The sequence below is a fragment of the Urocampus carinirostris genome, chromosome 2 (assembly GCF_059441175.1).
Source record: "Urocampus carinirostris isolate Australia breed hairy pipefish chromosome 2, RoL_Ucar_1.0, whole genome shotgun sequence".
Lineage (NCBI taxonomy): Eukaryota > Metazoa > Chordata > Actinopteri > Syngnathiformes > Syngnathidae > Urocampus > Urocampus carinirostris.
Window position 1 is genome coordinate 27,514,525 of NC_142350.1, and position 15,672 is coordinate 27,530,196.

A 15,672-nucleotide genomic window follows, 5' to 3' on the forward strand; every position below is an offset into this window, starting at 1 on the left:
CAACACAAATGTTATTTTAAACACATTTAATGAAGCATTTGAGTTTGTGCTTGAATACACAGACAAATTCCTAATCATTACCGATCTTACAAATGTTTTGACCTTGAAAAGGATTGTGAAAGGATTGTGGACATAAAGTAGTGGAAATGTGGACACAAATTGACACAAAAACATCTAAACTAGGGGCATTCATTTATGAGTCCCAGTTCTGACTTAAGAATAAAACTACCGTATTTTACAATTGATTGGCAAATCTTTCGCACCAACCAAATACTTTCAACAATCATAATGCTCTGTACATGAGATACATTCAAAGTTACAATATTGGACCACACTAAATTGCAGTTAGAAAACAACAATATTGGCTACATGACCTATTGTTTAAGGGGACACTGTGTATTATAATATTGACCACTAGATGGTGCTGTAGAGCAGAGGTTTCGAAAGTTGTGCCCGCGGGGACCAGGGTGCCTCTATGAACAACTGAGGTGACTTTCTGGTAAAATGCCTTTTTTGTGGGATTGACTGAGACTATTTAACTTCCACTAATTAACCTATTAGTAACATAGTAAGAACATAGTAACGACATATTAATAACATGAAACGTTATTTTAAAAACGCTATCAAACTGGGCCCCGTTTGCAAAAAATGGTAACAAAAAGTAGCTCTAAGCTCGAAAAAGGTGGAAGATCCCTTCTGTAGTGAGACCCTTCGCTACTTCGCGATTCGGTTATCGCTGGTTCACTTATTAGCACATTTGAATTTAATTGTCTTTATTGTCATTGATATCAACGTATCATCCATTGCTGACGGAGAGTACACACAGGTTGTATGTCTCTGTGTATGCTGTCATTCAATCACTGGGCTCAAACCAGTGTTATCAAACCCAAACAAGCTGGGAAGTATAGGGACAGCTGACTGTTAGCAGCTCATTCCATTGAAAAGTAATTCAGTTAATTTAGAAGAGCACAAGAAAATGGTAATCACCAGCGGGTGCTTTCTGGATTATTATCGGGTTCCAGAAGAGACTCGAGCGACGTTGAAAAGAAAGCAAGTTCGGTGCTAGCAGCTTGCTGCTAACAGTTAGGCGAACTTAACTAAACCACCGCTGCAGACCCCGTGTTTCTCTAACGCCAGGTCCATTAGCCATGAAACGGATACCGTGGAGCTACAACACGTGGTTAACCTCTACATTAGGGATGGTTTTATTTTAATCATCACAGAGATCTGGCTCAATTTGGAGGACTCCCGAAGCTAGCCAAAGCTAGCCAACCGCTCTCTAAATTGCTTTCTTACAATGAAAGGAGAATCCCTCTAATTCCGTTTTACTTTTGTATAAACAACAATAAAACCATTCAACTGCATTATTTGTAGCTCTATAAGTGTTATTTTGTTACAGTCGTATACTGTCAGTCGGTAATGACGTCATTTATGAAGGTGCTTTACAAGAAACCCCCTCTATCCCTCCCAACACACACACACACACACCCTTGCCCACAGAAAAAAATGTATTTGACAGCGATGGGTGACGTCAGGCTGGACCCACCAAGACACACCACAGTGGTGCCCCTGCGCTACTGTTGGATAAGGGGATCCTTCAATTGTGATTGTTTTTTAGCCACTGGGAGGCACCTTATAATACGCAATGTCCCTTTAAGGCAAATTAGGTACAAAACGTTTTTTATTGTGAAAATAACTAGATTTTGAATTAACTGAAATGTTTCTGTATGCAATTAACGCAATGTGGCAGTGCCAGTAAGTTATAAAGCAGGAATCTAAAACATGCGACCCCGGGGACAATTGCAGCCCCCGGGATAATAATTGGAGGCCCCCTGCCCTAATATAGAAGTTGAGGGGCAGTGTGTTTTATTTTCCCACTAGATGTCGCTGTATTCTGTCGTGCCACAGAAAACTAGTGCTAAAATCACAACAGAAGAAAACCAAATACGAGGGCTCAAAGTGACCAAAATGCACTTTCTTACTTTTGAAAAGACAAGAAAACAAAAAATTGAAGAAAATAAGAACAAAAAGAAGAAAAAAGAAAAATGAAACCAAAACAAATGAGACAAAGAGTAAAACTAAGAAAAAAAGGAAAATATATTATAAAAAAAATGAAAATGAAAAAAGAGAAAGTTGCATTTTTTATTTTTGTATTTTTTCTCTTTAATTCTTTTCTTTCTTTCTCTTTCATTTTTCTCCATTTGACTTTGTCCTTTCCCCTTCTTCACCACTCTTTCTTATTACTTCTTCCCTTTTTTATTGCTTTTAAAAAAAGCAACGTTCCCTTCTTTTTGTCTTTCTTTAAGAAAGGTTGGATAAAAATTGGAAGAAAAAGGATATTTTGTGCTCACTGTTAGTCTTTGTTGGTTTAAGTCTTCCTTGGGCTAATTTTGGCTGCACTAAACATTACAGCCACACCTAGTGGAAAAATATATAACACTGTCCCTTTAAGAACTGCAGAATGTTTTCTGTCAGCGCTTTCTTTGGGGAAAACTCAATTTGGCCCAAACTCACCCGAAACCCAGCATTCAGCAACCCCCAACTTAATTAAGTCGGAGACCCCTGCTTTAAGGCAAACTATGCATAAAACTGTTTTCAGAGAAAAAAATAACTTTATATCAGATAAACTGAATCCATTCTGTACACAATTAACCCAAACATTGGCAGTGGCAGTAAATTCTAAAGGGCCACTTGTTGCAAGGTGTTTCCAATCACATCTTCAATTCTGTGTTGCCTTTGGTAGAGAAACCACTCACTGCACCGAAGAGTGCAAAATGAAAAGCGGCGCCATCAAATCCAACCTCTGCTAACAAAAAGACTTACACCCTACCCGGACCTCAAATAACAAACGTTCCATGTTGTTTGAAATGTAAGCTTTGCTTGGTGGGCAATGATTGATTTCCGCTAAAAACGACAGCGGGGAAACATTGCGCGCTGTGTGGACCGAAAGGAGCTATTGTTGCTATGTTCCCCAATCGTCCATTAGGCTTTATTTGATTCATGATATTTTCACAGCCGGAATTTCTATTCGAAGACTGTGAACCATTAACCTGCGTCCACAATGGTCACACGGTTATTTACGGTGCCTAGTGAAAGCATTGGCCCCCCAAGATTTTTCTGTCATATTCCCACATTTCAGCCTTTGAGCATTAAAGCTAAAAAACTGGAAATATGTGAGATGCGATCATTTTTTCAACAGTCGAAAAAACTGAAAAGTGGGGGTTACAAAAATATTGGCCGAATTATTGGTCGATCATAGTATGACTTACACTCATCCTTAAATGTTTTCCCTACAAAAATATTGTCGGATCAGAGAGACATGAGACTAAAATGATAGCTATGTATAGTAAAAAAAAAGGGGGAGGGGCAGTTTACACTGGGACAAAACATATTTTAGAGATTTTTAAAATGAAAAAGGCACTAATAACTGAAATTGAATTTTTTATTGTTATTATTTTTCTCAATTATCCTTGCAACAGAAGGTAATCAAACATGACTGGGGACATTTATTTTAAATGAATTTATCCTGCATATATATATATATATATATATATATATATATATATATATATATATATATATATCATTGTGTCCTATGCTAGAGAGCAGTTATGGATACAAAAAAATCTTTTAAAAAATAAAGTAAAATAAACCCATTTTTACACAAAATATACTATTTGACGTCACTGGTACTCAAATGACCCCGATATAACGAAATATGTTTATATTTAACATTATGTTTAATATTATTGGTATTGTGCCTTATAACGCGGTGCGCCTTATTGTGCGGAAAATACGGTGTTTATATTTCACAGCATTCAAGCGGAAACCTTTCGGCCGACTTAGTTCGGATTAGCTAAATTAGTCAACGACAGGTTTCCACCACGTGCAGAAAATAGAATATTCTTCCACCCTGCGGCTAATAAAATCTCCAGGGAAGAAAAAAAATATCCTTGAAAAAAAGCATTAAGCAATATTTATCTCTTTTGGATTTAGATTCCCAAAATAAAATCCAATTAGGTTTAAATGCGCTCGGAACGTCCCTAAATTGGGTATTTCCTGGGTACAAACAGCAGGAACAACAACAACAAGAAATAAAAGCCGTATTACTTATGGATTGATAGTTTCTGAGGCAGTAATACACGGAGTTATTAAAAAACAAAGTATAATCCTCATAATGAGATGATGTTGCCTGGTGAGTCACTATTGCATCCGCCGATGATCCGAATGAGGGTTTTTCTCAGGAACTAGACTGCCCCTTTCTGGTCCTGCTCTGTCGGGACAGAGTAAATCCTGGGAAGACACAATAAGCAAACATGGAAAGAGAGTTGAGACCATAAATAGGGGTAGGCGATACTGTGATTGTTTTGGGAGGGTATCGTCCAATTCAAGTAAATGCGGGGTAGTAACGATTGCCACCGATCCGATACGATTTTTTTTGTTTGAAAATCTCATTCTCATTGCACAATTGAACCCCAAACCCCTTGAGTTTGTTTATAATAACGATATAATCAGTCTACAAATTTTCTATTTGTTTTTTGAAATAACTACAATGCGAACTTTAAATGTCTAAAAAAGCAGCAATATAGAGAAAATACAAATATAATTACTGTCAGGAGCCAGAATAGGAAACAGGAAGCAGAACCCACTCGCGTGACGTCACTCACAGTTCATTGGGGAGAAGAGGAATGAGCGCGCACTTGATCCGGGGATCGTTGGTCGCGGAAGTGGATTAATCAGAACGAGGAAGCGGTCAAAATCAAACAAATCGGGGCGAGAACAAAACAGGAGCAAAACACAGGCAAAAACGGGGATTCACAGGGCTTGGCAAAACAAGAGCAAAAACACGGGCAAAACGGGGATTCGCAGGGCTTGACGTATCACAACAGAGTTTAACAGGAGTTTCGCAGACGCCCCGACACCAGGCGACTCACAAGACAGCATTTAAGTAGTCAGGAAGCAATCTGTCAACGCGTTACAGCTGGTGTCCATGAATGGGGCCAATTGGGCGCAGTGGCAACCGTGACAGAACCTGGCGCCACACGGCGGGGACCAATTGGGCGCCATGGCAACCGTAACAACTACATGAAAACTATAATACCTTTCGTTGCGCACCATATTGAAAATGAAGTGTAAATAGTGTAAAAAATACAATGTAAAAAGCTTAAACAAAAAAAAGAGACAACAACAACAGTTGTACGATATTTTACAGACTATAAGGCCAAAACCCTAAAATTTGAAGTGTGTCTATATGGAGCAAGAAATCCAGTAAATACATTCATAAATGCATAATTACAGCGAAATGATCCTGCATACGGTTACCATTTATGACTCCATAGATTAATCTTAGCAGTGTAACCAGATTCCCTAATATTTATAGTCTTCTGTTTTTACCTCATGCACCTTATCGTCGAATGCGACTAATATATGTAAAAAAAAATTCACAGGGGGTATTTTTGAGGGTGCGTCTTAAATCTTAATCTTATAGTCCCAAAATACATTACCTTTTATCGTGTAATATTTTGAACATAAAATCAATAGGGCAAATAAAGTTGACCACGATTGGATCAAATTTGAAAGTTATAATTTAAGTATAAACTTATGACACACTAATGACATTATTTTGTGATAGGTATAATTAAGGCAATAGTATCGACCTCGTCCAAGTCCTTGCTCAGTGTGAATGATATCGATATTTGGATCTAAGGCTACAGCAGCGAATCGATGAACTCTATTTTTTTCAATCAGGGTAAAACTTCAATATTTCTATAATAAAAATTGATTTCTTGAGCCCCATTAGAGAAGTTCATTTTCACCAACTGTACCAAGGTGTACAGTCAGTGCTGTTGCAGCAGAGCGTGTGCCAAATGACCTATTTACATGACTTGGATATTATAGGCAGTATCCCATCCAGTACTAAAGCGGCGCTAATCCTGCTTAGCTTCCCAAGATTGGGCGCACTCAGTGTGGTTTGCCGTAAAAATAATAATCAAAAACGAATCGACCGATAGTCATGGTTCGACACCCGCAGTCCCTGCCCTTCTCCAAGAGATGGCAGCATTACCCAATTTTTCCAGTCTCCCTCTCCACTCCCCTACCCAGGTGCTGCCAAATGGCCAATTAGCCACCCTCTGCTTTAATTACTCCAGTCTTCCGCTCCATGTGGTTCGACCATCATCTCAAGTGATACCCTCTCCAGGATGACAAGTTCTTCAATCTAAATAAATCTTCTCCTCAAGATATTCCCCAAAGCTCGCAGCCCCACTGTCCGGGGGTTCAGGGTTCAAGTCCAACTACCGCAGCCTTCCTGTGTGGAGTTTGCATGTTCTCCATGTGCCTGCGTGGGTTTTCTCCAGGCACTCCGGTTTCCTCCAACATTCCAAAAACATGCATGTCAGGTCAATTGGCCGGTCCAAATTGTTCGTAGGTGTGAATGAGCAAGTGAATTGTTTGTCTCTATGTGCCCCGCGAATAGCTGGGAACGAGTTGATTGTGTCACCTGCCCACTTCCTGAAGATGACTGGGATGGGCCCCAGCACCCCCGCAAACCTACTAAGGATAAGCGGTGCAGATAATGGATGGATGGATATTCTTCAAATCCTTCTCTCAAGACTTTTACTTCAAGTCTACCTCCCCAACTTCTCTCTCGAGATTTCCCTCCTCGGTCGCACTCTCCCGTCTCATTTTTGTTATTGAAACAACGCGCCCTGTTGGGGTTTGATCACTCCCCTGGTTGTTGACTCCTTGTGTCCTGCATCTGGGTCTGTCTGACGAACATTTGACACTGCTTCATCGGTTATTAAAGTAATCATTAGTTGCAGCTCTATTTGAAATAATCCTCCCACCCTCAACCGTAAGACAGATGAGTTGAGCAAAAGCAAACATGTCATTTTGCGGATATTTTTAGGCTACTTTTGCATTTCGCAGCAGGAGGACTCGTTGGAACTCGGGAAAAGCGTGGCTGTCTAAGGCATTGCGATTCTGACAGGTGCACAGAGACTGCATGGCCTCAAAACACAGATCACCCCAGGTGGGTCTGTTGATCCAGCAAGCCAGAAGTTGCTCTGTGATTACACGTCTTTTCAGCAGAGCGGATTAGTCAGCGGCAAACATAGCTAAAACACGGGCACAAATACACACGGACGGGGCCGCCCCGGGAGGCAGCCGGTAATCTTGCAGAGACGTTTTTTTACAATTCAAGCTTGACTGGAAAGTCGGCCTAACAAATGTTTGAATAGCTAGGGTCAAGCTTGAACTTTTGTACCACGGGTTGAGCCAAACAGGATCAAAATCAGATCGGCGCAGCATTGCATTTCAGTCAGAATGTAAAGATGAAGGCCACTGCATAAAATACAGCATCTATGCCTGCCTGTATACAGTATATATATATATAGCGGATATTCAGTAACACTTTTAATAGCCTACAGTGCGATGAAAAAGTATTTTCCCCCTTCCTGGTTTCTGTGTTTTTTTGCATATTTGTCACTCACATAAAGGTTTCAGATCATCAAACAATTTTATGTAACAAAGAGACATCCCAAGGAAATACAAAATCATACCTGTCAAGCTCCAGGGCTCCATGCCCATACAAACTGTCGTATTTTCCCTTACAAAGTACAAAATAATCTTACACCACATTTTTTTTTTCAAACGTGTTAATTTATGTAGTTTAACATGTTATACTGTACATGTGTTTCGTTATATCATATATTTTGTTAATTAACACTTGGTCGTGAGATACTGAGTTGCTTGACATGAATGAGGTTTATTATAATAAAAGTTCAAAAATGAAGTAGCTTGGACGTTCACTGTAGCAGGAAAAAATACATGCAAATATAATTAAGTACAATAATATATTTTCCTATTCAAATCATTAATTCATTTTCTGCATTAAATTATTGTTGGTAATATACTGATTGAAGGGATAACCACAAACCTGTCTTTTTTCATCTTCTCATTTTATACTACCTTTTTTTTTTAACTTCTTTATACAACAAAATAATTAGTGATGTAATGCATCAAAGCAAGTGAACCGTTTGAGAGCCGGCTCTCTTTAATGAGTTGAGCCGAAAAAGCCAGTTCTCTAAAAAGAGACGGACTTCCTTTCACTACATCGAACCGCTCGCTTCGTTTGCAATGAAAAAAACGATACCAAGATAGAGGCTACCGCGGCGAAGTCGTTTGACTCGATTAGTTTGCCGTTTTGTGATAGTCGTTGTATACCGGATGGTACCCATAATTGACAAATTTGCATTTTTCCCTACAGATTTTCTTGTACGTCGTACACGTCTTAAAATGCATAATAAACGTACTTTGTACGGCAAAAACGTACAGGTTGAAGGGTATGCAAAATGCAGTTTTAAAGTGTTGATTTGATTTATTAAGGCACAAAAAACTATTTGGCCCTATGTGAAAAAGTAAGAACCTAGTAGCAAGTTGGGCCACATTTGGTAGCGATAACAAAAATCAAACGTTTACCATAATTAGTAATGAATCTTTCACAACACAGTCTTCTTTGCAAAATGTTTTTAAATCTGCCATATTGAGGGGTTTTCAAGCATGAACTGCCTGTTTAAGATCAGCGTCTCGATTGGATTTAAATCCGGACTTTGACTTAGACTTGCTGGTGTGTTTAGGATCATTGTCCAGCTGCATGATCCAAGAGCGCTCGAGTTTGAGGGCATGAACGTTTTCTTTAAGGATATCCTGGTGAACCATCCATCAACCACAGCAAGTGGCCCTGGTCCTGAGGCAGCAAAGCATCCCCAGACCATTTTACAATTCTTGCCTTCACCAGAAGAAAGACCATGGCCAAAATGGCATCCGTGGGAAAGTTTCCAGGTGAAAACCACTGCTGTCACAAAAGAATGCAGTCGTCTTACATTTGCCTAAGACCATCTTGATTATCCTCAAAACTTTTGTAGAAACATTGTGAAACAACCTGTGCCCAATTATCCAGACACCCCCTTTAAAACAGGATGATAGCTTAAGGCCCCCGCCTTAATAGGAAAGTTAAAGGGACGGTACGTATTATTTTGTCACTATATGCCACCGAGTGCTAAAAGCACAACGGAATAAGACAAAATGCAAGGACTCAAAGTGACCAAAACGCACCTCATTACTTTTGAAAAGAAGATACATCTAAAAAAAACAGAAAAGAAAAAAGAAATACAAAATAAAAATAAATAAAATACCAAAAAAGAAGAAAATCGGTGAAAAAAAGAAAAACCTTTTTTTATTTTTTTATTTTTTTTTCTTATTTCTTCTTCCCAATTTTATTTTTTTTTTTATTAAAAAAAAAAATCAGTTTTCCCTTCTTTTTGCCTTTGCTATTTTTATTATTTGCTGGTGTGGATTTAGCCCACTTTAGCTAAAGGAAAAAAACAAACAACAACACCATTGTTGTTTCTCCATTGTTCTTTCTTTTTGCTTTCTTTTACCTGTTTTTCTCTTTTTGCCTCTTTCTTATTTCTTCTTCCCTATTTTTTTACTTATTTTAAAAATGTATATATTTCCCTTCTTTTTTTCTTTCTTTGTGAGGGACTGGGTGAGTTTTGGTCATCGTTTCCTGTTGGGTCTCGTTCAGGTTTGGGGTTTTTTTGGAGTCGCAATTTTTTTGTGCCTATTTGTTCACTTGTTACTTTGGTCCTAGTTTTGTTATCAAATCCAGTCTCTGATTCGCCCACATAGGTCCATCCATCATTAACCAAAACGTAAAATAACGTCTGTTCTCTTAAATCCTGTTGTCAAGAATGCTGTATTTCCACACTATTTTCAAAGGTCATCTAACTGCAGGTTAGCTGTAGAGCAGGTTAGGTCTTGTCCACGAGGCCACGCCAACCCAGATGCGCTAGTCTTCTGCAGGCTACTGTTTGATGCCTATGGTGGTGAAAAATAAACGTTGGGGAGTGTTCCAACAGTGACGCACGACAACCTCAGGCTGTGCTGGGAATTGCTTTGCAAGTCCAAACAGGCTGGGTTAAAGCTGCTTCCATTTTGCCACCTAAGTGCTTTTTCCTGCTTTTATGGCTGCCAGATTGCATAGAGTGGGAGCAATTTGGCAAAAGCAGGAGGGAAACTGTTAGCCACCAGACTGATTCCGTCACCTGCAGGTCGACTCGAAGTAAAAGTGGATCATTGAGCTCTCTATCCAACCCTAATATAGCATCCACCTCGATGTAACGGCTAAAAGAAAGAGCGATAAAACAAAACTCATGACCTTACCCTTGCTGTTGTTTGTGCATGCGGCGTCTCACTAACATTACAGCTGCAAGAGAGAAATGGAAAATGTCAGAGCTGCGAAAGGTTGTTTGTTTAGGTGTCGGCCGTTTTAAATGGCACACAAGATTGCAGCCAAGCGTTGTAACGGCTACCCAGGAACGCATTTGTCATTGGCGGACTTGAAATTTGAAAACGCAAACTACTTCTCGTTTCACTCGACTGAAACGCACGTTAGAAAACTTACCGACTATTGCTGCAACTGACAGAGTCACCACGCTCACGGCTCCGATGATGATAACCAGAGTGAATTGATCTAAGAAATGAAATACAACCTCATGTTATTTGCCAAGGAGTGACAGCTAAGGTGCTAAGAATTGCTCGGGTCACCAGAGTTTCACACTTAAAAATCAGAGAACACTGTAAATGGAAGCAAAACAAAACAATATCATGAAAGAAATACAATAAAGCTACCTTAGATGTTAAATGATATCAATCGTTAAATTAAATATGTGTTAGAGTTCCTAAGGCGAGAGTGTCAAAAAGTATCAATGGTTACGACATACTATTCTTTTTTATTGCACTCTTAGAATTTAGTCAAGTCAAGTCAAGTCATGGTTATTTGTATAGCCCTTAGTCACAGGAGTCTCAAATTGCTCTGCAGACTATTATTACACCATCCCCTGATCTAAAACCTACATGAGGGCAAGGAAAAACTCTAAAACCTCAACATGAAGAAATTGAAGAAACCTTGAGAAGGGGCTGCAGATGAGGTAATCCCCCTTCCAGGGTGACCAGGCTGCAATGGATGTTGCAATAACAAATAATACACAGATATTTTCAACATAAAATATGGGTTATTCATATGCTATAGAATAGAAGTGCGAATGAAAACCAGCGTTACATCAAGCAACGACACGGTAGACGAACAATGCAGCCAAGTAATAGGAATTCCACCAAAAGAAATACAAAATTCTCGACCTCCATCCATTATCTGCACCGCTTATCAGTAGTAGGGTCGCGGGGGGTGCTGGAGCCCATCCCAGCTATCTTTGAGCCCTGAACTGGTTGCCAGCCAGTCGCAGGGCACACAGGGACAGATAACTCACTCGCTTATTTACACCTAGGGACAATTTGGACCGGCCAATTAGTCTAGCATACATGTTTTTGGTATGTGGGAGGAAACCCACGAAACCACAGGGAGAACATCCAAACTCTTGTGTGGTTTTTTTTCGATTTGTTATTTGTTTTGGTTTTGTCATGTTCGAAATAAAAGTTTCATTTGTTCAAAATAAATACACAATGATTCCTGGTGTATGATATAATAATGAATCCAAATCATCTCGGGGGCCAAATCCAGCCCTTGTTTAGTAAACCACAGGAACTTCCCCAACCTTATTTTCACAAAAAAAGCATGCTCAAAATAGCATGTTCAATAGTCCTGCTTTCTCACAGCGATCAGCTGAGTAACTGTAAGCATGTGGTATCAGATCCATTTTTTTGTGTTATGTACAAATTATATCTGCTCATGAGGTGGCACAGTATGTTTAATAACCTATTTTGTCTGATGAAGCCGTTTAAGATTGTACTGCAAACAGTATGTAAATAATAAACAACACAAAACGCCAGCGATTCAGAGATCAAAACCAGACAGGACAGACGGGATCGATAGCAGATACAGGATACACGAGCAGATACCGGACAGGGCGGGACAGACGGGATCGATACCGGATACTGGATGCTGAAGCAAGATACAAAACATGATGGGACAGACGGCATCAATACCGAATACAGAAGCAAGATACCAGACAGGGCAGGACAGACAGAATCGATATCGGATACTGGATACTGGAGCAATATACCGGACAGGACGACACAGACGAGATCGATAGCGGACATTGGAGACTGGAGCAAGATACCGGACAGGTCAAGACAGGCGGGATCAATATTGGATACTGGAGACTGGAGCAAGATGCCGGAAAGGACGAGACAGACGGGATCGATACCGGATTCTGGAGACTGGAGCAAGATATCGGACAGGACGAGACGGACGGGATCGATACCGGAAACTGGAGACTGGAGTAAGATACCGGACAGGACGAAACAGGTGGGATAGACACCGGATACTGGATACACGAGCAGGATACCGGAAAGAGTCAAAATACAAGTCTTGTAAGAGCAGAGGTTCGTTGACGGACTGACAAGGAGTGAATGAGAGCACTGAGTTTAAATAGGAGGTGGCGCCAAACAGGCGGGCCCATGTGAGTGCAGTGGGCAACCTTGACAAACACACTGTCCCTTTAATTATTATTTCGACAAAAAAGTTTTTTTTTTTAAAGATGAACGTATTAAAAAAATGTGTAATTGACTAATAATGTTTGCTTATTTTAAGTAGTATTTCTTATTTTTTCTAGAAAAACAAAAAGGGTATCGTAAAACATGAAAAATGAGTTAAAATGAAGTTTAATCCCAAATTAAGACAAAAAAATATATACATAATTCTGTTTTACCACAAACCATGTACATACTTTACAATGTATTTTATGGCCAAATGATCATTTGAATTTAAAAAAAATACCATGAAATTGGTGTTGGAAATATATTTCTAAAAATGTTTTATGAAAGGTGTTCTTTGAGATATTTCAATAAAAGACATTATTTTCTCCAAAAAGGTCGGGAGATAATGGCTTGGAGCGCAGACGGGCTATTTTACATTTATGCATATCATCGAGCGGTTAGATCCGTTAGTCTGGATCAGGGACAAAAGAATGGAGCTGGTGATATCCGCCATGTTCTTATAACCAGTTAAACCGGGCCATCTGGTCACCTCAGCAAATGTTCAAATATTGACTATAATAAGCATTTTGTTTCGCCGATGATTCTTTTCTCACCTGTAGTCACTTCTGCACCTTTGGTTTTATCAACAAATGTTCCTGAATCATTTCTGTCCAGCACCTCCATAGCATCTGAAAGAGAATAGATGAGTCAATGTCACCTTGGCACTGTGTTATGTCACAGTAGAATCTCTTTTTGTTGAAGTCTAAAAAACCCAATAAACAAGCCAGGTATGACAAGCAAAAATGTTGAAAGAGCCATATTTTTTTAAATAAATATTTTTTATTTACATGTGTTGGGTTAAAATTGTCACAGACAGCCATGGGCATCTGGCAAAAGCGCTACTGCCCTCATCGAGTGAAATAGTGTGGTTTTTGTAAAAATGTATTTTATACTGCGGTCACCATTACTGGCAGGCCACACTTTATTAATTTCATGATAGAGGCCGCAGTACAATTAACAATTTGATCAGGGGCCATTAACTGATCCCTGGGCTGTACTTTGGACTTACGTGCCTTATATAAGCCTCATAATGAACACAGCACATGCTGATTATTAGCCTTCTATGAAAACGACTAAGTTGGACTCAGCACAACCTGTGGAGTAGTGTTTTTCAACCCTTTTTGAACCAAGGTACACTTTTATTTATAAAAAAAAGTTCTGAGGCACACCGTCCGTCGAAAATGTTTGACAATTAAGTTATGTCAAATATTTAATTGTACTATCTCATAAGCAGTATGTAAAAAGAAGAGAATAATACTTAAAATAAAAAAGAATGAAGGGGTTTTTATATGTTTTCATTTTTTACAGTGCAATCTTAAACCGCTTTGTTAAACAAATTAAGTTATTAAATGTACTGTGCTACCTCATGAGCAGATAATTAATATATAAAAAGTATGTAAAAATCGACTGCTACCTACTGATATGGATGACTATTACAGTTCCTTTTCTGAAGAAAGCAAAAATACTGAATAATGGCCCGATTTTTTGGAAAGATAAAATTGGGAAAATTCAAACGGCACACTAGACAAGGTCTCACGGCACACTACTGTGCTCCGGCACACTGGTTGAAAAACACTGCTGTGGAGAATGAGGCACCATGTGTCTACTCTGTTGTAGGACACCGCGTCACGTTTAACTTCTATACAATATTGATGAATTATGGTATGTGTCATTATTTTGATAAAATTAAAGAAATTCAGTTTAAAACAACCATTTTTGATTTTGTATGGAGAATTTGAATAAATAACAAATAACTCCAATCATGCTTAATGTGCTACGTGTAAGGGCAACAAAAAGAGTGCAATCAAGGGCAGCATGGGTTTGTAAAAATGTAGGTATAACATTTGACCTTAATCTGTCCTTTCAGTTACATGTTAGAATATTACTTGAACAGCTTTTTTTCATCTTCGCAACAGGCGTTATTAATAAAAATGAATTGACTTAACTTTCTCTAAAAGCCATCATGTCAACAAAATGCTCTGGACTATCAAAAGCACCAGATTGCAGCGAGATCTGCTTTATATCGCTAACAAAGCTGGACTTGCTTTGGAGTTGCATGCGTCTCTTTGTCTCTGGTGTTTTTATTTAATTGTTTTTTTTGTTTTGTTTTTAAATGTTTGATAATGTAAAAGCATATACCGTAAATTCCGGACTATAGAGCGCACCTGATTATAAGCCGCACCCACTACATTTCGGAAAGAAAACCGATTTTGAACATACACAAGCAGCACCTGTATATTAGCCGTATGCGCCCACACTGAAAAAACGCAATACAGACACGCAATTAACCCTTACCCGATACAGTCCAAATAACAGCCTGCAAAATGAACGGAAAATGATACCGGTACTTAAAATTTAATGCAGACCTGCAGAGTCCAGGTGCACGTTAAAAGTAATCCAAGGCAAAAAGTGTATAATTCCAAAGGCAAGAGTGGGAAAAATATATATCCGCTATTGTCGGCCGCGTCCACAAACACTTTTCACCTTTACTCCACTTCCCGTCAGCCCGCGTTTGCCCCGCCCCTTCTTTCTCATTTGCTCATACAAAACATATCAGAATAGGTTTCTAAAATAAATACATTACAAAAATATACAGTTGCAAATACATATTATACATGGTTACACATATTTACAAAGAAAGACGGTACACCAAGAGAGTTTTCAAAGCTTTGATAATAATATTATTACTTTCATCCCAAACTGTGCCTGTGAAGGGTAGCAAAACGCTACTAGCAACACGCTCGCAACACCGTTAATAGCTCTGTTAAAAAACATACCGTACTTATAGTAAGCACGGTAAATCGTCCTCGTCTTCCTCCTTATTACTGCGTCATCAAAGCCGTCTTCCTTCAGTATGGGAAAGTGACTTTGTCATATAGACGTGGTCCCACGCTCCCTTATTTAAAAGCACGCTAGCATCACGCTCGCAAAGTAAGATCTATATCGGACTGGTCGACTGCGTTTAGCTTGAAAGTTGCGTCATGTGCCTTTCTTTATGCAATTTGCATTATGAGGATATGTCCACGCTAATTTAATTTCTGCACAAGCTAAGAAGTTGCAGTTTAAATCTTACCTTTTGTACTCGAGTGCCGCTGGCGGCCGTTAGAAAAATTACAT

At 39.1% G+C, this 15,672-nt stretch overlaps 1 protein-coding gene across 2 annotated transcripts in view; it reads right to left on the reverse strand.

Moving 5' to 3' along the window:
- Positions 1-9: 9 nt before the first annotated feature.
- Positions 10-15,672, reverse strand: part of LOC148371555 (uncharacterized) — a 44,801-nt gene continuing 29,138 nt past the window's right edge. For both annotated transcript variants that reach the window (XM_088326088.1, XM_088326087.1), the window contains exons 5-8: positions 13,110-13,184; positions 10,466-10,534; positions 10,225-10,267; positions 10-4,293 (exon numbers count right to left, since the gene is read on the reverse strand). In XM_088326088.1, coding sequence (XP_088182214.1) covers positions 4,248-4,293; positions 10,225-10,267; positions 10,466-10,534; positions 13,110-13,184 — 233 coding nt within the window. In that variant the 3' untranslated portion in view covers positions 10-4,247. The remainder of the gene's footprint in view (positions 4,294-10,224; positions 10,268-10,465; positions 10,535-13,109; positions 13,185-15,672) is intronic.